At 45.9% G+C, this 22009-nt stretch overlaps 1 protein-coding gene across 1 annotated transcript in view; it reads right to left on the bottom strand.

Moving 5' to 3' along the window:
- Positions 1-16543: 16543 nt before the first annotated feature.
- SND1 (staphylococcal nuclease and tudor domain containing 1) overlaps positions 16544-22009 on the bottom strand; it is a gene marked incomplete in the record, with an annotated part of 904817 nt that continues 899351 nt past the window's right edge. The window contains 1 exon segment of the mRNA XM_078777892.1: positions 16544-17248. Within this exon segment, the coding sequence (XP_078634018.1) occupies positions 17183-17248 (66 nt within the window).

Genomic DNA, 22009 nt, shown 5'->3' with positions numbered 1-22009 from the left:
TTTTCATCTCCACCAAGTCCGTCTCCACCGACACCCACTCTATCCTGACAAACTGCATCACTGAAATAAAATCCTGGCTTCAAATCAACTTCCTCAAGCTTAACTGTGATAAATCTGAAATAATCATCATTGGCCCAAAAACGCTCACAAAATCCACCCATAACTTTGCCCTCAACATCGACGGTATCCCAGTATCCACCTCCCCTCACATCCGGAATCTTGGCGTCATCTTTGACCAAACCCTTTCCTTCGACAAATACACTAAACAGATCACAAAGTCAGCCTTCTTTCACCTGAAAAACATTGCCCGTCTCCGCTCATCCCTCTCCTCCACGGCTGCAGAAACCCTCATCCACGCCTTCATCACCTCCCGTCTGGACTACTGCAATAGCCTCCTCTATGGTTCACCCTCAAAAATCACCAATAAACTCCAATACATTCAGAACTCCGCTGCCCGTCTACTCACCCATTCCCGGACCCGTGACCACATCACCCCCGTCCTTTACAAGCTTCACTGGCTCCCCATCCCCCAGAGAATCCAGTACAAAATCCTCCTCTTGACATACAAAGCCCTCCATAACCTGGCCCCATCCTACCTGGCTGACCTCCTCTCCAGACACACTCCCACCCGCAACCTCCGCTCTGCTGGTACCAACCTCCTGACCCCCTCCATCCGGACCAAATTCAGATCCTGGGGGGACAGGGCCTTCTCCATCGCTGCTCCCACCCTCTGGAACTCACTACCTCACACCATCAGAGACTCCTCCTCACTCACCACATTCAAAACATCACTAAAGACCCACCTGTTCAACACTGCATTCAACATTCAACCCACAGCATTTAACCCCTGACTATCTCTTCTCCTTCTCCCTCCTTTTGCTTTAAATATTTCCCTATTGATTCTTGTCTTTTTGCAATTGTTGTTTTCATGTATTGTTATGCATTATGTTTGCCACTCTGTCAAAGCGCCTTTGGGCTTCTGGAAAAGCGCTATACAAAATAAATGAATTATTATTATTATTATTGGAAAGGAAGCTGAAGAGTTCACGCTTGTTTTCATCAACTCGAAGAAAGTTCTGCCACTGTCCAGGAATTGCAACTGAGGTATCTACTCGTCGGCGAACCCCCTTGCCACGCTTTTCACGGGTCATGCTCTTAAGGCTGTCGGGTAGGTAACGGTCCCACACCAGATCAAGTCGGGTTGCAGATTTGTACTGTGAGAAAACAAATGGGATGAAGACCTTTTCAGCATATCCGCCAAATGTTTTGACTGTGCCAACATCGGGCTTTAGCTTTTGAACAATTACTGCCCCGTCAAGTATGACACGTCACCTCTGGCATCTGTGTGCTTGATGGTGAAAGTTCCTCTAAGCAGTCCAAAAGGTCGCTCTTTGTACCAGGTCGAAGCTTCCCATCCTTGGACAGAGATGGAGGGAAAGATTGATTTTCATGACGGAAAAATGCATCCAGGTTTCCCTCGTGGGTTTGACAGGCAATATAGAGGCGAGAAAACAGTTGAACATCACTCTTCAATGAGGCTACCTTGTGTTTATCTGTCAGCTGGTCTGTTACTGATGAGCTGCCAAACAGAGGTAACTTTTTGCGCGGGACGACATCATTCAAAGGCTTTGAGCGTTCAATCAGCCTCTCTTGCACAAATGACTCCAGAGCCTCCTTTCCCACTTTCTGCACGTCTTTCACACTTTGTACGACTGATGCACTTGCTATATCCTTTGTGTCAAGGACCAAAAGGTCAGCGGTTTCTTCAAGAAATGGATTACCTAGCTCCTCGATAACTGATACAAGTGATCTGACATGTTTGTCAAAGGTCATCTGGGTGCTTTTATTCTGATCATGATGCAGTGATGGCGCTTTGCTTTCATGTTGCTCCTGTGCAGTCTCAAACTCATCAATCACCCTTGAGACCTCTGGACCTGCAACCATCCATCTTTGCAGAGCATGGGCATTGTCCAGCAGACCCACAGCTCCTCCATCTCCCTTGATACGTGCATTGTTCTGTTCATGTGCATGATCTGTAGCAATTGAAGAAAATTTGCGTTGGGTCTTTTGTACCGTGAACATGCCAGCTCGGAAATTATCCAGAACTTTAGGGTGTGTCTTGTGCAAGTCCATCATATCACGCAAATGGACTGTGACCCATCTTGCATAGTGCGTATGGTTGAGCAAAGAACCATGGAAGAAGCTCCCATAAAGCATCTAAGTACATTTCAAAGTCAGCCTCCCTCAATGAGCGCACAAAGGTCAGGATGCTGTTCTCCAATGCCATCGTGAGACTCCAGTATTGGAACTGTGGGTGTTCCCCTTAGTCATTTTGCCACACCAATCAGTAAATGAAAGTTTCGTCTCAGCTTCTATTGCATAGTCATTGTATGCCCGATGCTGCAGTATGTGCAAGGCTGCAGCTGTCACCTGATGGGCATTGCGCGAGCGTGAAACATGTGCAGCTCGCAGGAAAGAATCTGCACTTCCCGCTGAGGCAATATTGGCTTGCACCAATGCTTCTACCCAGCCGCTTCCAGATAACCAGTCACCCGATGTCTTCAGTGCAGTCATTTCAAAGTGCAATCCTCCGAATAGCAGAACAAATCTGTCCTCTCCATATTGCTCATGCCATTTCCATTGAATCTGTATGGCCGCCACATACTGCTTAATATTTTATGTTACCATTGGATTCCTAGACCCTAAAAATGTAGGTGTAGGCACTGCAACCATTTAGATAGCTGTTCTAATTATGGAGATATTCATCAAAATCGGTCTTGTATGACGGTCATCTTGGATTTCAAGATGGCCGCCATATGGGGTGAAATTGGGGATGCCCCCTGGACTAAAAATCGTTCTTTTCGGGTATTCTAGCCATGTGCCAAGTTTCATGCTTTTAAGGGAAAAGGCACAATCGATCCGAATTTTTTAGCTAAGCCGCCCAGCTATATAGTCCTCATCGAGGCCAGCAGACCTTAAATAAAAGAGATGAAAAGTGTATGATGTTTGTTTGCGATAAAGATTGAAGCTAGCCCGGTCGCTATAGTTTGAGTGAGACAGGAAATCCTGACACGGAGAGTGTAAGATGGGTCCGGGCACAACTTTAACGCTCCTAAGTCCGAACGGTAGTACTACACTGGGCGGTTGCTGTCTACAACCTACTACCTAGAAAAAACGGTCCAACCAGATAGGTGGTTTTTAGGAGACACCATCTCCTTACTGGATGGCCGTTGGCTCACGAAGGGAGCTCATTCACCCTTTAACAGATGATGTTTTTAGTCCTGCAAGGTGTCACAGTCACCATCCCCACTGGCAAGCCATTGAGGGTAGTCGGTTTAGTCACCGACTATCCGACCATGCGACAGGTAGCACTGGGTTACATGTTGCCAGTGGCAGTCAAGAGACTGACCTGAACTCGTACCGATGATGTCATCACTTTCACATTATATGCAGCAATGGAATTGGTTCATATTTCAATAATTTCTTATCAATAAGTTAAACGGTTTCAGAGAGGATTTAATAAAGATTTTCCTTCATGCCAATATGGCTGCCAGACCACGTGACTGGTGACATTTTAGCGATGACTCATATATCCCGAAGGGTATTTGATGACAAAGTTAAAGTTTTGCATCATTCTGTTCAGCGGTTTGAGAGAGGTTTTTTAAAAAGGTTTTTGCTAAAATCCAATATGGCTGCCAAACCATGTCATATATGACATCATGGTTATCAAGAATTGTTCCACATGGGTAGTCAATCATACCTCTAAAGTTTCGCAATGATTTGTTCAGCCGTTTCTGAGACGAAGATGTTTTAAGATTTTTTTTTTCAAAAAATAAGGCAGCCAAACCATGTCTGATTATGTCATCAATTTAATTCACTCGTCACATTTCCTTATAGCTCACCCGGCGTTATCAATGACATCTGCGTTATCAAGTGTTATTCCCCATAGTGTGTTACTGACCTATGCCAAGTTTCAATTTTTTTCGTTGAGTGGTTCCAGAGAACATCGATGTCAAAAGTTTTTCCTTTTTTCCAACAAGGCTGCCATACCACATGACCTACAACGTCATAGTTAATAAAATATATCCATGGGTAAGCTTCCATATGTTTGAAGTTTTGCATCGATCGCTCAGGCGGTTGTGGAGAAAACAAATTTAAAACCGAATGTAACCCCAGAGAGGATAATAATGTGACCCTTCCTGCCAATCCTGGAGGGAGCGGGTGTAATCTATCTTCTATTATATTTATATATTTATTTATTATTTATTATTATTATTATCTATCGGTTTATATATAATATATATAAAATAAAGTTTTTGTTTGTTTGTTTGTTTGTTTGTTTGTCTGCACGCGCTAATCTCCTGAACGGTGAAAGATAGGAGGAAACCTCTCAAACAAAAAATGTCGGGACGGGCCCCGGGAAGGTTATAGGCTAGGTGGCGAGGCCGGTCGAGGCTGCCTCAGCCGGGCCAGGCCCATTTCGCAATTAAAAGCTGAGCTGAATTATAGTAGTCAATCTTCTATGGCCGCGAGTAAAAGCTGAATTATAGTAGTCAATCTTCTATGGCCGCGAGTAAAAGCTGAATTAAATTCAGTTAATTAAATGTTAATTAAATTAATTAAAAATTAATTAACTCTTTAATTAAAAGTTAATTACATGCAGTTAATTCATTCAAAAAGAACCCGGGCAACGCCGGGTGCATTCGGCTAGTATAATATATATATATTAAAATACAGTTTATGTTATGTTTGGACTGTGTATGTGTTGTGTAAAACCATTCAGGTCCACACAACTTTAGTCCAATGGTTTGGTTTAATTGCATTTAGATCATCACATCATTCCTGTAAAGTAGAAATACACAATAAGTATACGATGCGACATCTCATGGGTCCATTCATATCATTCAATGCAAGCAAGCTAGATATTCTATAAAGGCGTACCGTTAGCGAGGCTACCGATGTAACATGTCACAAGGGAGAAGTCTCGGAGCACCGTCGCAGCAGCGGGTCTTATAGTCACGCCCCTAGCGGTGACAACGAGCAGCGAGCATCACCCCGGGTTCAGTACGAATACGATTTCACTACATTCTCCCCCCGTCAGAATTATACGGCCGCGTGGCTAAAAGCGAGTGAGCGTCAGCATGAATAGGGTGCGGAGTATCAGTCGACCCAACCGTATCGGACCGGGCGGCGAATTTCTCTGCCAGCACGCGTCCGAAATTCCCCGGGTACGGCATCACGTATCCCTGTGTCCCCGGCGTCAGAGGCGCCAACAGGGTCGGGTGACGAAGGGGGTAACTCCAAGTCGTCGGGCCCGGGTAGTCTCGACGAGGGGAGGGTCGGTGGACTGTCGGCGATGGGAGCGTCGGGAGAGGCCATAGTCTCATAGATGGGTTCGATCGGTTCGTCCGATTCCCTACTTAGGTCGTCGACCCCGCAAGGGGCAAGGTGACGAACGGAGACAGTAGTCTCACGGCCGCCAGCCGTCATCACACGAGCATGCTCAGGATTAGCCTGGAGAATCTGCACTTTGTCCACTAGGGGGTCGTACTTGCTCGCGCGAACCGCCCGTTTAAGGTAGGCCGGCCCAGGCCCAGCGAGCCAACTGGGCAAAGACCGTATACACCCCGAGCTCCTGGGGTGGTGGAAAAGTCGCTCGTGGGGAGTTTGGTTGGTTGCCGTACTCAGGAGAGCCCTGATCGAGTTCAACGCCGCAGGTAGCGACCAAGCCCATTTATCGAGGCCCCGGCCGAGGGTCCGGAGGTGGAGCATGACGGCCCTCCAGATAATCCCGTTGAAGCGTTCGATCTGCCCATTAGCCTGGGGTCTGTACGGCGTGGTGTAACTAGACGCAATGTTATTTTGGAGCAGATAGCTGCGCACCTCCTGAGACAAGAAGACCGCACCCCGGTCGGTATGGACATAGGCCGGGTAACCGAACATTGAGAACAAGTTCTGTAAGCATCGCATCACCGTGGCAGCAGTCATGTCCGCGCACGTATAAGCAAAGGGGAATCGTGAGTACTCATCAACGATAGTGAGCAGTTAGCGAGAGCCGCTCGACACCGGCAATGGGCCCTTGAAATCCATCGCCAAGCGTTCCCACGGGCGTGTAGCCTTCACCAGAGTCCCCATGGGAGGGTTATAGAAAGGCGGTTTGATTTCCACGCAGATAGCGCAGTCGCGACAGATACGGCGGATATCGTCAATCGAGTAAGGGAGATTCCCACTCCGCACGAAATGAGCGAAACGCGTTACGCCGGGATGGCCCGCAGTGGCATGCAGCACCCGTAGGCCCTCCAAAGAGGTGATACCAGCACATGTAGCCGGGCATGATAAGGCATCGGCGGCCTGGTTATCCTTCCCCGGGCGATATTTGATGGTGTAACAGAAGTCGGCGAGTTCGATACGCCAGCGAGTGATTTTCTCGTTCTTAATGCGCTGGGCGTGTAAGGTGTCGTACATGAACGCAACGCTTTGCTGGTCCGTGATGATTTGGAAGCTCCGCCCGAGTAGGTACGGGCGCCATCGCCGAATAGACTCGACGATCGCATACGCTTCCTTTTCAACGGACGAGTGCCTCCGCTCAGCGGTGGTAAGAGTCCGTGAAAAGAAAGCCACGGGACGCCCCCCTTGGGAGAGGGTCGCCGTGATGGCCTGATCCGAGGCGTCACTTTCGAGGACGAACGAGCCGCTCTCGTCGATGGTCGCCACGGCGGCTCGGGCGATGTCGGTCTTAAGGCCTTCAAAGGCCGTCAATGCGGCCGAACTCAGGGGAAAGGTGTCGCAGGCCACAAGGGGGCGAAGTTTCGCGGAGAAACTTTGCACCCATTTGGAGTAATGGGCGAACAGCCCAAGGGCGCGCTTCAGGGACGCCCGATCGCAGGGAGGGGCCATGTCGAGCAAAGGTCGCAGACGCTCCTTATCCGGAGCGAGAGAGCCATGGGTCACGGTGTACCCCAGAAGATCTATCGTGTGTAGGGAGTATTGGCACTTATCCTCGTTCATAGTTAAGTGATACCGCTGCGCGACCTCAAGGAAGCGCTTCAGATTAGCATCATGGTGCCCTTGGTCATATCCACAAACCGTAAGATTATCGAGGTAGACGAAAACATCGGTTAAGTGCTCCCGCGCAACGAGGTCATCCATGGCCCTCTGGAAACAAGCGACCCCGTTCGTTACCCCAAAAGGCAATCGTGTAAATTGGTACAACCGCTGCCCCGACTCGAAAGCGGTATAGATACGATCCGCCCTAGAGATAGGGATCTGGTGGTACGCACTACGGAGATCGAGAGTGCTATAGACCGAATACTGGGACACCTGTTGCACTAGCGCGTCCATCCCCGGAAGGGGGTAGGCATCCAGCTGTGTAAAGCGGTTAATCGTTTGGGAATAGTCGATTACCATGCGTTTGCGATGGGCCTCGCTGCGCACCACCAAGACCTGGGCGCGCCACGGCGACCTACTAGGTTCTATGATGCCGTCTTTCAAGAGCTGAGCCGTTTCGTCCGCAATGAATTGCATGTCAGCGCGAGAGTAGCGTCGTGATTTTACCGCGACAGGGGTGCAGTCGGAGGTTAGATTGGGGAACAGCGAAAGCGGCTGGACGTCCATTTGCGCTAGGGCGCACACCGCTAGCGCGTCGTCCGCCCCCACAACAAGAGTGTCAGGCCCACCAAACTCCATTACCAGACGTCTATGCAGCTTAAGAAAATCGTGTCCTAACAGAATATCAGCACATAATGCGGGTAAAACCATAAGGTGTACATCAGGGAAAACCCGTCCCTTTAGCACGAGTTTCAATCGGCATTCCCCCTTCGTGCTGAGCCGAAGTCCCTGGGAAGCCATGAAGATCCGTCTCGTAGACCGCCAGATCCGCCATCCATGCCTGAGCACAAGTCGCTGGTCGATAAAACTATCCGTAGATCCTGTATCCACCAAGGCCCGAACACAATGGCCCTCAACCATAAGGGGAATAAGGGCTTGAGCCAGGCCAGACGAGGCTGCTGGGAGCGGGACTGAGCCCCCCGAATGGGTCGGACCAGCCTCGCGGGTGGATCCTACACCAGCAGCAGTTTTGCGGTCGTGGCCGGAGTCTGCGTTGACCATGGGGAATCCATTATCGTCATCAGAGGGCTTTCCCCAGCATTCCGGTGTTTCGCGATTCAAAATCCGACAATTCTGACGAGAAAAGGCCTCCGTAGTATTTGACATCGCCTTTTGACACTTCTGGCAGAAAAAGGCTTCCGTAGTATCCGAAATCGCCTTTTGACATTTTTGGCCGCTTTGACAAAAGGCTTCCGTAGTATCCGAAATCGCCTTTTGACATTTTTGGCCGCTTTGACAAGAGGCTTCCGTAGTATTCGAAATCGCCTTTTGACATTTTTGGTCGCTTTGACAAAAGGCCTCCGTAGTATTTGAAAGCTGCCTTAACTCTTTTGTCGGGGCGGGGGCCGCTGTTAGCTCGTGGACGACTCGAGGAGTACGAGGGGCTTGGCGAGGTTTCAAAGCCCCTTGCGTGGCCCGGAGTTTGGCCAAGGACACGGCCTTTGTGCCCGATGGAGAATGAGACGGTGGTGGCTGTCCAGTGACGCCCGCCAAGGACGTCTGAGCGCCCAGGGGGCCGCAGAGAGGGGCCCTCCCCTTCGAAGTCGGGTAAGGCGCTGGGTGTCGGGCTTGGCTCATGGGCTCCGCTATGAGCCCGTTCAAGGTCGCTGCGCCCGCGCGACCGCGACTGCGCGAGTCAAAGTGCCGCGAGCCGCATGCCGTTTTCTTGCACACTTTCGCGTAATGTCCCTTTAGCGAGCACAAATGGCATATAGCGTCACGTGCCGGACACACGACCCGGGCATGACGAGGCCCTCCACAGAAAAAGCATGCGGCCCCGCGCAAGGCCTTGGGTCTGCTGGTCGTAACGGCAGCCGTCAGGGCTGGGTCATCCTCCGGAGCATCCCGGAGTTCAGCGAGCGGATCCACGTCCTCGACGGTAGCATTCTCCGGCCGGGCGTGTAGTGTGGTGCCCGCCAAAAGGCGCGTGCGATCATAGGCGTTCGATTGCATCCGCGCTTCGGTATATACTGTCGCTTGCTCGAGCGCCGTAGCGAAGGTCAGGTCGGTCTTCTCCAAGAGTTTGAGCCTTAGTTCCTGGGAGAAGACCCCTGCAATGAAGGCATCTAAAAGACGATCATCCTGAGCCTGCACGGGAGTCCGTGGCTCCCTGACGCTGTCCAGCAAGAGCTGCCGGAGCTCCTGGGCGTAATGGTCCATTGCTTCGTTGGGTTGCTGACGTCGCGTTTGCAGCAAATAACGTGCATACACCGGGCTTTTTTCTTTTATGTATAGTCGTTTGAGCTCCGCGATGGAAAGATCATACGTCGCGCATTGAGCGATAGCGTTGTAGACCCGGTAGTCGATTTTTGAATGTAAAGTTTCTAGCTTCGCGGCAGCCGTCGGAGCGGTCTCAGGCTCAGCAAAGAGATGCTCCAGTTGTCGGAGCCAGTGCTTCAGCTGCAAGCCTCCGTCCGTGGCTTGTGGGTCGACGCTGAAGACGGACACCGTCGGCGTCTTGTTGCCAGCCATGTCTGCAGATCTTAAATGCAATTAAGTGTTGTGTAAAACCATTCAGGTCCACACAACTTTAGTCCAACGGTTTGGTTTAATTGCATTTAGATCATCACATCATTCCTGTAAAGTAGAAATACACAATAAGTATACGATGCGACATCTCATGGGTCCATTCATATCATTCAATGCAAGCAAGCTAGATATTCTATAAAGGCGTACCGTTAGCGAGGCTACCGATGTAACATGTCACAAGGGAGAAGTCTCGGAGCACCGTCGCAGCAGCGGGTCTTATAGTCACGCCCCTAGCGGTGACAACGAGCAGCGAGCATCACCCCGGGTTCAGTACGAATACGATTTCACTACAGTATGCACATACAGTATGTGTGGACAGACTGCCTTCACCCCATTGGTTGGACAGCTGGCCCAAGTCTACCCACAATTGTAACCTGAAAAAAAAAATCAGGTCACACATTTTGTGAAGGCGCATAAGACTCAGGCCTCAGGCGTCATTCCATGGCCCAGTGCAATTAGAATTATTAGAGCTATATAACCACGTCAAATTATATATATTTATATCTACATATATATACAGTGCATTCAGTAGTATTAAGACCCCTTCACCTTTTTCACATTTTGTTATGTTGCAGCCTTATGTTGAAATCGTTTAAATTCATTTTTTCCCTCATCAATCTACACTCAATACCCCGTAATGCCAAAGAGAAAACAGGATTTTAGAAAGTTTTGCAGATTTATTCAAAAGAAAAAACTGAAATATCACATTGACATAAGTATTCAGACCCTTTGCTATGACACTTGAAATTTAGCTCAGGTGCCTCCCATTTCTCTTGATCATCTTTGAGATGTTTCTACACCTTGATTGGAGTCCACCTGCGGTAAATTCAATTGATTGGACATTATTTGGAAAGGCACACACCTGTCTATATAAGGTCTCACAGCTGTCAATGCACATCAGAGCAAAAACCAAACCATGAGGTTGAAGGAACTGCCTGCAGAGCTCAGAGACAGGATTGTGTCGAGGCACAGATTTGGGGAAGCCTACAAAAAAAAATTCTGCTGCATTGAAGGTTGCCAAGAGCACAGTGGCCTCCATAATTCTGAAATGGAAGAAGTTTGGAACAACCAGGACTCTTCCTAGAGCTGGCGGCCCGGCCAAACTGAGCAATCAGGGGAGAAGGGCCTTGGCAAGAGAGGTGACCAAGAACCCGACGGTCACTCTGGCTGAGCTCCAGAGATCCTGTGTGGAGATGGGAGAAACTTCCAGAAGGACCACCATCACTGCAACACTCCACCGATCTGGGTTTTATGGCAGTGTGACCAGACGGAAGCCTCTCCTCAGAGAAGACACATGAAAGCCCGCTTGGAGTTTGCAAAAAAGCACCTAAAGGACTCTCAGACTGTGAGAAACAAGATTCTGTGGTCTGATGAAACCAGGATTGAACTGTTTGGCCTCAATTCTAAGCGTCATGTCTGGAGGAAACCAAGCACCGATCACCTGCCCAATACCATCCCAACGGTGAAGCATGATGGTGGCAGCATCATGTTGTGGGGGTGTTTTTCAGCAGCAGGGACTGGGTGACTGGTCAGGTTTGAGGGAACAATGAACGGAGCAAAGTACAGAGATATCCTTAATGAAAACCTGAAACGGAGCGCTCAGGACCTCAGACTGGGCCAAAGGTTCACCTTCCAACAGGACAATGACCCTAAGCACACAGCCAAGACAACGCAGGAGTAGCTTAGGGATAACTCTGTGAAGGTCCTTGAGTGGCCCCGCCAGAGCCCTGACTTGAACCCAATCGAACATCTCTGGAGAGACTTGAAAATGGCTGTCCACTGATGGTCCCCATCCAACCTGACAGAGCTTGAGAGGATTTGCAGAGAAGAATGGCAGAAAATCCCCAAATCCAGGTGTGCAAAGCTTGTCACGTTATACCCAAGAAGACTCGAGGATGTAATCGCTGCCAAAGGTGCTTCAACTACGTGCTGAGTTAAGGGTCTGAATACTTATGTCAATGTGATATTTCAGTTTTCTCTTTCAGTATCACATTTATCACTAGTATCTCTCCCTCTCTTTCTCAAGAGGGATCTTGAGTCAAGATCTCATAATCAAGTATCTCTTTCAGTCTTTTCAGTATCACATTTATCACTACTTCAAATACCTAAAATTAGAATCAGGTGCACCAGCTCAGGTGCAAATGATTAGAACATCGTCAGAGAGGATCTTGGAGGAACCTGTCTTATTTAAACCTCAGACATTTCGTTTGGTTTGCTCTTTGTTGTTGAAGTGTGCAGCATCACCATGCCTAGATCAAAAGAGCTCTCTGAGGCCTTCAGAAAGAAGGTTATAGATGCCTACGAGTCTGGGAAGGGATTTAAAAAGATCTCCAAACAATTTGAAATCAATCATTCGACTGTCCGGAAGATCATCTACAAGTGGAGAAGATTCCAAACAACTGCCATCTTGTTCAGGCCAGGCCGCCCCGGCAAGTTAAGCCCGAAAGCAGACAGCAAGATGCTGAAAGAAGTCTCTAAGAATCCCAGAATGTCATCACGGGACCTACAGGTAGCTCTTGCCACTGTTGATGTCAAAGTGCATGAGTCTACCATTAGAAAGAGGCTGCACAAATTTGATCTACATGGGAGGTGTGCCAGGAGGAAACCTTTGCTGTCCAGAAAGAACATCAGGGCAAGACTAAAGTTTGCCAATAAACACCCAGGCAAAGACCAGCACTTCTGGAACAATGTGCTCTGGACAGATGAGTCAAAGGTAGAACTATTTGGACACAGTACCAGAAGACATGTTTGGCGAAAACCAAAGACAGCATTTGACCACAAGAACCTGATACCAACTGAAAAGCATGGTGGTGGAAATATTATGGTTTGGGGCAGCTTTGCTGCATCAGGGCCTGGGCAGCTCACCATCATAGAATCCACTATGAATTCTTCATTGTACCAGAGGGTGCTTGAGGATAATGTGAGGCCATCTGTCGGAAAGTTGAAGCTCAACCGAAGGTGGACCTTGCAACATGACAATGACCCTAACATACCAGTAAATCCACCAAGGAATGGCTGAAAAGAAAGAAATGGAGGGTTCTGGAATGGCCAAGTCAAAGCCTGGATCTAAATCCCATTGAGATGTTGTGGGGGGATTTGAAACGAGCTGTGCATGCAAGAAACCCCTCAAATATCGCACAGCTGAAATAATTCTGCATGGAGGTGTCGGCAAAAATTTCTCCCAGTCGATGTCAGAGACTGGGAGACAGTTATAAGAAACGCCTACTTGAGGTTGTTTCTGTCAAAGGGGGCAATACCACCTGTTATAGCCAAGGGTGTACTTACTTTTTCCACATGCGAAATTTGCATTTATGTTTATTTAAATTATACAATGGACTACAAAATGTAAATTTCATGATATTTGTTATATTATATCACCTTTATCTATCAATATTGTTGAAATGAAGATCAAGTAGCTGTATGTTGAAATATGTTGAAAAAGTCCAAACTTTACATGGGGTGTACTTACTTTTTCACGTGACTGTATATATATATATACTGCCCTATTTTGACAAAAGGAAGCAACTGTCATTTTTGTCGAAATTGAGTTATCACTTGTTCTAGGGTATTTGAGGTATTTTGAGGTATGCTCTACACGTTCGTACACAAAATAAAGTAACACGATCCTCCATTTCTGAGATATCATTTCTGATATTTGGCATTTCTGCCAAAGAGAGCAGAAAGAAAAACACATTTTCCTCATTTACCAGAAAACTCCTTTCAGGCAGTTGCTTCCTTTTGTCAAAGTAGGGCAGTGTACTTATGACTGCAAAGGGTATGAATACTTATGTCAATGTGATATTTGTTTTTTCTTTTTAATAAATCTGCAAAACTTTCTAAAATCCTGTTTTCTCTTTGTCATTATGGGGTATTGAGTGTAGATTGATGAGGGAAAAAATGAATTTAAACGATTTCAGCATAAGGCTGCAACATAACAAAATGTAAAAAATTTAAGGGGTCTGAATACTTTCTGAATGCACTGTATATGGGAAGTGTGATACCTGGGTGACACGAAAGCTCAGTCGGTAGGCTTTTCAACACGAGGATGTTTCTGCCCGAGTTTGATTATTCTCAAATTAGAATCAATCGCAGCTCAGCCTGGTGTTGGCTTAGCGGTTAGGGTATACCACCTTTAGTTTTAGGCTTAGCGGTTAGGGTGCTGGCTGGTAATTGTAATTCGCAATTGGTAATTCCCTGGGTGTCGCAAGAGGCGACTAACAGGGTTGGCGGTAGGAAGAACATGCGGTCATAAAACATCGCTTCAAAAAAGGGGATCAAGGTGCCCGAAAAAGGCCAACCTCTGCTCTGCGGGGAAAAATGGGCTCTAAAGGTGGTTCAGAATCAATCGCAGCTCAGCCTGGTGTTGGCTTAGCGGTTAGGGTATACCACCTTTAGTTTTAGGCTTAGCGGTTAGGGTGCTGGCTGGTAATTGTAATTCGCAATTGGTAATTCCCTGGGTGTCGCAAGAGGCGACTAACAGGGTTGGCGGTAGGAAGAGCATGCGGTCATAAAACATCGCTTCAAAAAAGGGGATCAAGGTGCCCGAAAAAGGCCAACCTCTGCTCTGCGGGGAAAAATGGGCTCTAAAGGTGGTTCAGAATCAATCGCAGCGTTTAGACATCTCAACTTCAAGCAACATTTGGAAACGACCAACAATTCACACTTTGATTGAAAGTTACTCTCCCAGAGGACCAGACTTGCGCGGATCCCTCAGCCTGACGAGGACGAATGAGTTGACTTCAGGCTAGTTGGGAGAATGGTTGCTCCAAACCCATCTGGGATATCTTAAAACATGAAGAGTGGTCAAGAAATGTATCCAAGGAATTGCATTTGGGACCATTTCTATATTCTACTGCACGCCCCAAAGGGTAGATTTTCCCTCTTCCACCCATTTCCTCCACTCTATCCTTCCCTCTCTGTATGCAATATGTAATTGGCTCCATTTTAAATATGATCATCAGGTTTAAACATTTGGCTGGAATATACGAGTAATCCTGGATCCATTCCGACAATCGAAAAACTCCCTTAGGTATTAATTGCAATCTCTGGAAGCAAGATGTCGTGCGATTATGTTAAGTGAACAAAGGAACCATTTCAACAACCTTCAAATGACCCCAATTCTGTCCGCAAACGTTTTCCCTGAAAACGTAACGTTAAAAGTCCAATAGTGCAGTCGATTCCACTCTCCAGCGATGCCTCAATTCAGTGATTATTACACATCTCCCGCAGCAGCTTTCACAAATCAACAGCAACTGTTCTCAGGTGTAAAAAAATCAAATGATAAAATTGCCACACCTGATCAGAAACCGCTGATGGAACAGTCCACTTATGGGAACCTGGAAGCGTTAAAAAAAAATCTGGCAACAATGCACACTGTCGTTCAACCGGAGCCATTATTTATGACTGATAAACTAGAAAATGAAGCGACAGCTGATTAATGAATGTTCAAAGGTTGATAGTGAAAGGCTGAAGTTCAAAGGCTGAAGCCTGTGATGGCTTTTCTGATTGTATGAGAACAACGGATAAGCTTGCAACTACATTTACATGGGGGGATAGGGACGAAGTAGGGGGGAGGGTGGGAGGAACAGAGAGACATTGCTGCTTTTTAGTAACGCACCCACGCACGCACACCAATGCACGCACACACACACACACACACACACACTCACTCATATGCACACACACACTCATATGCACACACACACACACACATATGCACACACTCATACATGCACACACACACACACACACACACACAAACACACACTCATACATGCACGCACACAGACACACGCGCACGCACACACACACTCATACACACACACACACACACACACTCATACATGCATGCACACACACACACACGCACACACTCATACATGCATGCACACACACACACACACTCATACATGCATGCACACACACACACGCACACACTCATATGCACACACACACACACACACACACTCATACATGCACACACACATACACACACTCATACATGCACACACACACACAAACACACTCATACATGCACACATGCATGCACTCATACACACACGCGCGCACATAGCAACATATATGCATGCACACACATACACACACACACACACACACACACACACACACACACACACACACACACACACACACATATGCATGCTCTCATACACATACACGTACACATACCAACACATACGCATGCACTCACACACACGCACACACACACACACACAAACATGCACACAAACATACAAACATGCACACACACACACACACACACACACACACACACACACACACACACACACACACACACACACACACACACACACACAAGCACACATACACAGCGCACACACACACATACACATAAATTAGTACGTTGAAATGTGAGAATGGTTGACCTTTCTGGTATCATGGATTGGTAGTACGGATTAAAAAGTGTCACCACAGCCCAAGCATTTGATCCGGCAACACTCAAGATGAGAGCACAAGTGTGTGGCACTTTTCCAGTTATCTTCCTGCCATCCGACACACATTAAATATTTTCCCGTGAATGCCAAACCACTAAAACAGGTGAACAGTGCTGGGAATTGATACCGACTTAGTGATGGAGATTACATGTTGAAACAGCACAGAAGGAGACAACAAAAACAGAGGAGCACATGGAACGTTAATGTGACATTGCAGCATCACGAGGTACATGCTCAGATGTAAATGAGGAACAGATCACCCACTGGAACTAAAACTTGTTTACTATACATAAACCTTACATAAAGCAGCGCACATGAAAGATGCCCTCCAATGGTGTCACCAATGATGCGACAAAATGAATGTTCTCCGGCAAGGAAATTCAAACGACGAGGCGGATTTCATGACCAAAAACAGCAGACAGCAACTGACGTGAGATTCTGACATTTTATTCGGATTGATTTAGATCCACAGACACGCAGCTTCCACAAAAAAAAAAAAAACATGATTCCGGGCAACCCTGTAAAATCTTGGAGAAAAGGCATAACAACACTGCTTTCATTTTGTCCGCCATCACTACACAGCCTGTCTAATTACATATTTATATATTCTGCTAATCGATGCAAAACATAAAAAAAAACATCACCCACTTGAGGTTGCCGTGGAAACACTCCAACATTGCAAAGGTGCCATCAGTTTGTGCTTGCTAATTGGTACAAGCAGGTGTGGCTTGTTGAGATTATTTTCAGCTTTATTTTTCTTAAAGAAACAGAAATAAAACAGAGGCAAAAAAACATTAATCGCGGGCATGACAATTGGCTTGCAACAATGTGATTACCATTTGGACTGAAGGGAGGTTGCAAGTTCTGGTGTCAGTAGGCTGATTTTCAGCTAATTAAAGGTAACGCACACAGCGGCCTCTCTGGTTTCAACAAGGCAACATGATCAACCGATTACATTTCGAAAGCTGAGACGGGCACAAGGGAAGGCGGTGGCAGAGGACTCTGGAGGGGTGGCGGAAATGAGCGAAAGCTACGTTGGCATCTGCGGGTGGTCGGGTTTGGCGGGGCGGTCAGCGGGAGTATCCAAACTCCACGGCATCGTCGGATGTGAAATCTCCATAGCGCCAGATGTTCATCTGGAAAAACAAAACCGGCTGAATCACTCATCAGACATCAGCTCAAGCACCAATCAAGGACCAGTAAGCAAACGTTTTGGGATTGGAGTTCAAAGTTCATGCATCGTCGTCCATTGCACGCTAAATGGTGAAACAACACTAAATGGTGAAACAACGCGAAATGGTGAAACAACGCTAATTGGTGAAACAACGCGAAATGGTGAAACAACGCGAAATGGTGAAACAACGCTAAATGGTGAAACAATGCTAAATGGTGAAACAACGCTAAATGGTGAAACAACGCTAAATGGTGAAACAACGCTGAATGGTGAAACAACGCTGAATGGTGAAACAACGCTGAATGGTGAAACAACGCTAAATGGTGAAACAACGCTAATTGGTGAAACAACGCTAATTGGTGAAACAACGCTAATTGGTGAAACAACGCTAAATGGCGAAACAACGCTAAATGGTGAAGCAACGCTGAATGGTGAAACAAAGCTAAATGGTGAAACAACACTAAATTGTGAAACAACGCTAAATGATGAAACAATGGTAAATGGTGAAACAACGCTAAATGGTGAAACAATGCTAATTGGTGAAACAACGCTAAATTGTGAAACAACGCTAAATGGTGAAACAATGCTGAATGGTGAAACAACGCTGAATGGTGAAACAACGCTAAATGGTGAAACAACGCTAAATGGTGAAACAATGCTGAATGGTGAAACAACACTGAATGGTGAAACAACGCTGAATGGTGAAACAACGCTGAATGGTGAAACAATGCTGAATGGTGAAACAACGCTAAATGGTGAAACAACGCTGAATGGTGAAACAACGCTAAATTGTGAAACAACGCCAAATGGTGAAACAACGCTAATTGCTGAAACAACGCCAAATGGTGAAACAACGCTAATTGGTGAAACAACGCTAAATGGTGAAACAACGCTGAATGGTGAAACAAAGCTAAATGGTGAAACAACGCTAAATTGTGAAACAACGCTGAATGGTGAAACAACGCCAAATGGTGAAACAACGCTAATTGGTGAAACAATGCTAAATGGTGAAACAACGCTAAATGGTGAAACAACGCTGAATGGTGAAACAACGCTAAATGGTGAAACAACGCTGAATGGTGAAACAACGCTAAATGGTGAAACAACGCTAAATGGTGAAACAAAGCTAAATGGTGAAACAACGCTAAATGGTGAAACAAAGCTAAATGGTGAAACAACGCTAAATGGTGAAACAACGCTGAATGGTGAAACAACGCTGAATGGTGAAACAATGCTGAATGGTGAAACAACGCTAAATGGTGAAACAACGCTAAATGATGAAACAACGCTAAATGGTGAAACAACGCTAAATGGTGAAACAACGCTGAATGGTGAAACAACGCTAAATGGTGAAACAACGCTAAATGGTGAAACAAAGCTAAATGGTGAAACAACGCTAAATGGTGAAACAAAGCTAAATGGTGAAACAACGCTAAATGGTGAAACAACGCTAATTGGTGAAACAACGCTAATTGGTGAAACAACGCTGAATGGTGAAACAACGCTGAATGGTGAAACAACGCTAAATGGTGAAACAACGCTAAATGGTGAAACAACGCTAAATGGTGAAACAACACTCAAGCCAATTCGTTAATTTGGTGAAAAATCCAGATAGCTGGCACCAGGTGAAACTGACCAAGCAAAGAGGGAACCACTTAGAATAATTCACTTTTGAGGGGGAGAACTAGAGTATTTGAAAAATACATTTCACATTTTAGCCGAGACAACATTATCATCGCTATTATAGTACATGCACAAAGTATTCTTTTTTCCCTCTCAGTTTTTCTCAAACAGGACTTGAAAAAAGAGAATTTCAAAGAAGAAAATGAAAAGGCCTGACCAAACAACACTTTGTACCAGGTGCTGCTGAACTGATTTTGCAAAGAGGAAAAGAGCAGACTTAGTCTCAAGTGACATTACATTCACTGCCTGAGACTAAGTCTACTCTTCTCCTGTTGTTTGCAAAATGTAGGAATAAATTATTGGATAACTTTGCCTTTCTGTGCTTGAAAAAAAGAATTATCCCAACTCCCATAATATTCTGTCAAATACATATAAACATGTATGAATGCGATATATATATATACAGTGGAACCTTGACTTACGAGTGCACCAACTTACGAGTTTTCCGAGATACGAGCCGTTGCTCGGGCGGTTTATTGCTTTGAGATGCGAGCCGAGATTTGAGTTACGAGCTTTCGCCACCCGCCACCAGGTGGGTTCCGGTCACGTGGTTATCTTGCCGTGCAAGTATCTCTGCCGTATATCGCTGCTGCTTTGTTTTCGCATTTTGGTTATTTTGGAAAATTTCTTAGTTTTAACCATGGGTCCTAAGAAATTGAGTGCCAAGGGAAGAGAGGATGATGTGCTTGGATATAAAACACGCAATCGTCGAAAAACATGAGCGAGGTGTGCGTGTTGTCGACTTGGTGAGGCGGATGTGAAGGCAGCTGAAGATTTTATTATAACTTTTGCCGAACTGATAGAAGCCGAACGATACATCCCCCAGCAAATCTTCAACTGTGACGAGACAGGGCTCTTCTGGAAAAAGATGCCGAGGAGGACGTATATAACGGCAGAGGAGAAGAGCATGCCAGGCCACAACTTGTTCAGAGTGCCGGCGATAGTTCGCCTTCTCTTTGTGGAAAACACGGTGAGATCCTTAACATCCAACAACTAATGGGACGCAAACGGGGCGCCCAGTTTAGCGGTACACACATTGATGAATCACCCTGCCTGTGATTCACCCATGACAGGTTATAGCTGGGTCGGGATTCAAACCCAGGCTGGACAGTTTAGAGTCAAGTGTGCGTACCTCCAGTCCAGGCCATCCTGCCAACTTGTATGCTGCATACAGGTGAAATATAAAGCGCGAGATATTTTTTATATATACTGTATATTAAAAAAAAAATTGGTGTGGTTTTTGGCGGGCTGGAACGGATTAATAGCATTTCAATGGGGAAATTTAATTTGAGAAACGAGCAAATTGAGTTACGAGCTCGGTCACAGAACGAATTAAACTCCTAAGTCAAGGTTCCACTGTATATATATATATATATATATATATATATATATATATATATATATATATATATATATATATATATATATATATATATATATATATATATATATATATATATATATATATATATATATATATACACACTATACAGTCACGTGAAAAAATAAGTCCACCCCATGTAAAGTTTTGACTTTTTCAACATATTTCAACATACAGCTATTTGATCTTCATTTCAACAATATTGATAGATAAACGTGACATAATCTATCTATAATTCCAGTAATCTCTGTGTGTGTGTGTGTGTGTGTGTGTGTGTGTGTGTGTATGTGTGTATGTCTGTGTGTTTGTCTGTGACCGCTGTTTCTCGACAACCACGGGTCCGATATACTTGAAACTTGCCAGGTATATTGCTGGGGACCCGAGGATGTGCCTTTTCAAGGTTTCATATTAATCGGAGAAGTAGTTACCGAGCTATGTCCAAAAAACGATTCAACCAATCAGAGAGCAGCGAGTTATCACGTGTGCCGAACGTGGCGAACAGACTCTGCCTCGGACGGCACATTTGAGAGCGTATTCATTTATTTCACGTTGGCAAACTATGTTGCCGCTATGTTGGCGTTAAACTATGTTTTAAAACTAATTTGCGATTCTTTCGCTTTCCTGCGCGTTTGTGCACGCTATGGCGATTTCTTTACCAAACTCCGCAAGCCGTTCGCTTTGGACCAAACCATTTCATGTAAATAGAGGGGGGGGGGGGGATTGTCACCGTACTCGCAAGCCGTTCGCTTTGGACCAAACCATTTCATGTAAATAGAGGGGGGGGGGGGGGATATAATTTTAGATATAGATATAGTACGGGCATGCCCTAGTCTATCTATAATTCCAGTAATCTCTGTGTGAATGTCTGTGTGTATGTCTGTGTGTTTGTCTGTGACCGCTGTTTCTCGACAACCACGGGTCCGATATACTTGAAACTTGCCAGGTATATTGCTGGGGACCCGAGGATGTGCCTTTTCAAGGTTTCATATTAATCGGAGAAGTAGTTACCGAGCTATGGCGATTTCTTTACCAAACTCCGCAAGCCGTTCGCTTTGGACCAAACCATTTCATGTAAATAGAGGGGGGGGATTGTCACCGTACTCGCAAGCCGTTCGCTTTGGACCAAACCATTTCATGTAAATAGAGGGGGGGGATTGTCACCGTACTCGCAAGCCGTTCGCTTTGGACCAAACCATTTCGCACATGGACCAAACCATTTCATGTAAATAGAGGGGGGGGATATAATTTTAGATATATATATAGTACGGGCATGCCCTAGTATAACAAATATCATGAAACATTTACATTTTGTAGTCCATTGTATAATTTAAATAAACATAAATGCAAATTTCGCATGTGGAAAAAGTAAGTACACCACTACATTTATCACAACTTCAAATAGCTAAAATTAGAATCAGGTGCACCAGCTCGGGTGCAAATGATTAGAACATCGTTAGAGAGGATCTTGGAGGAACCTGTCTTGTCTTATTTAAACGTCATTTAGTTTGGTTTGCTCTTTGTTGATGAAGTGTGCGGCATCACCATGCCTAGATCAAAAGAGCTCTCTGAGGCCTTCAGAAAGAAGGTTATGGATGCCCTACGAGTCTGGGAAGGGATTTAAAAAGATCTCCAAACAATTTGAAATCAATCATTCGACTG

The sequence above is a fragment of the Myxine glutinosa genome, chromosome 1 (assembly GCF_964187855.1).
Source record: "Myxine glutinosa chromosome 1, kmMyxGlut1.1, whole genome shotgun sequence".
Lineage (NCBI taxonomy): Eukaryota > Metazoa > Chordata > Myxini > Myxiniformes > Myxinidae > Myxine > Myxine glutinosa.
The sequence above is the reverse complement of the archived record's forward strand: the minus strand, read 5'-3'. Positions and strand labels throughout refer to the sequence as shown.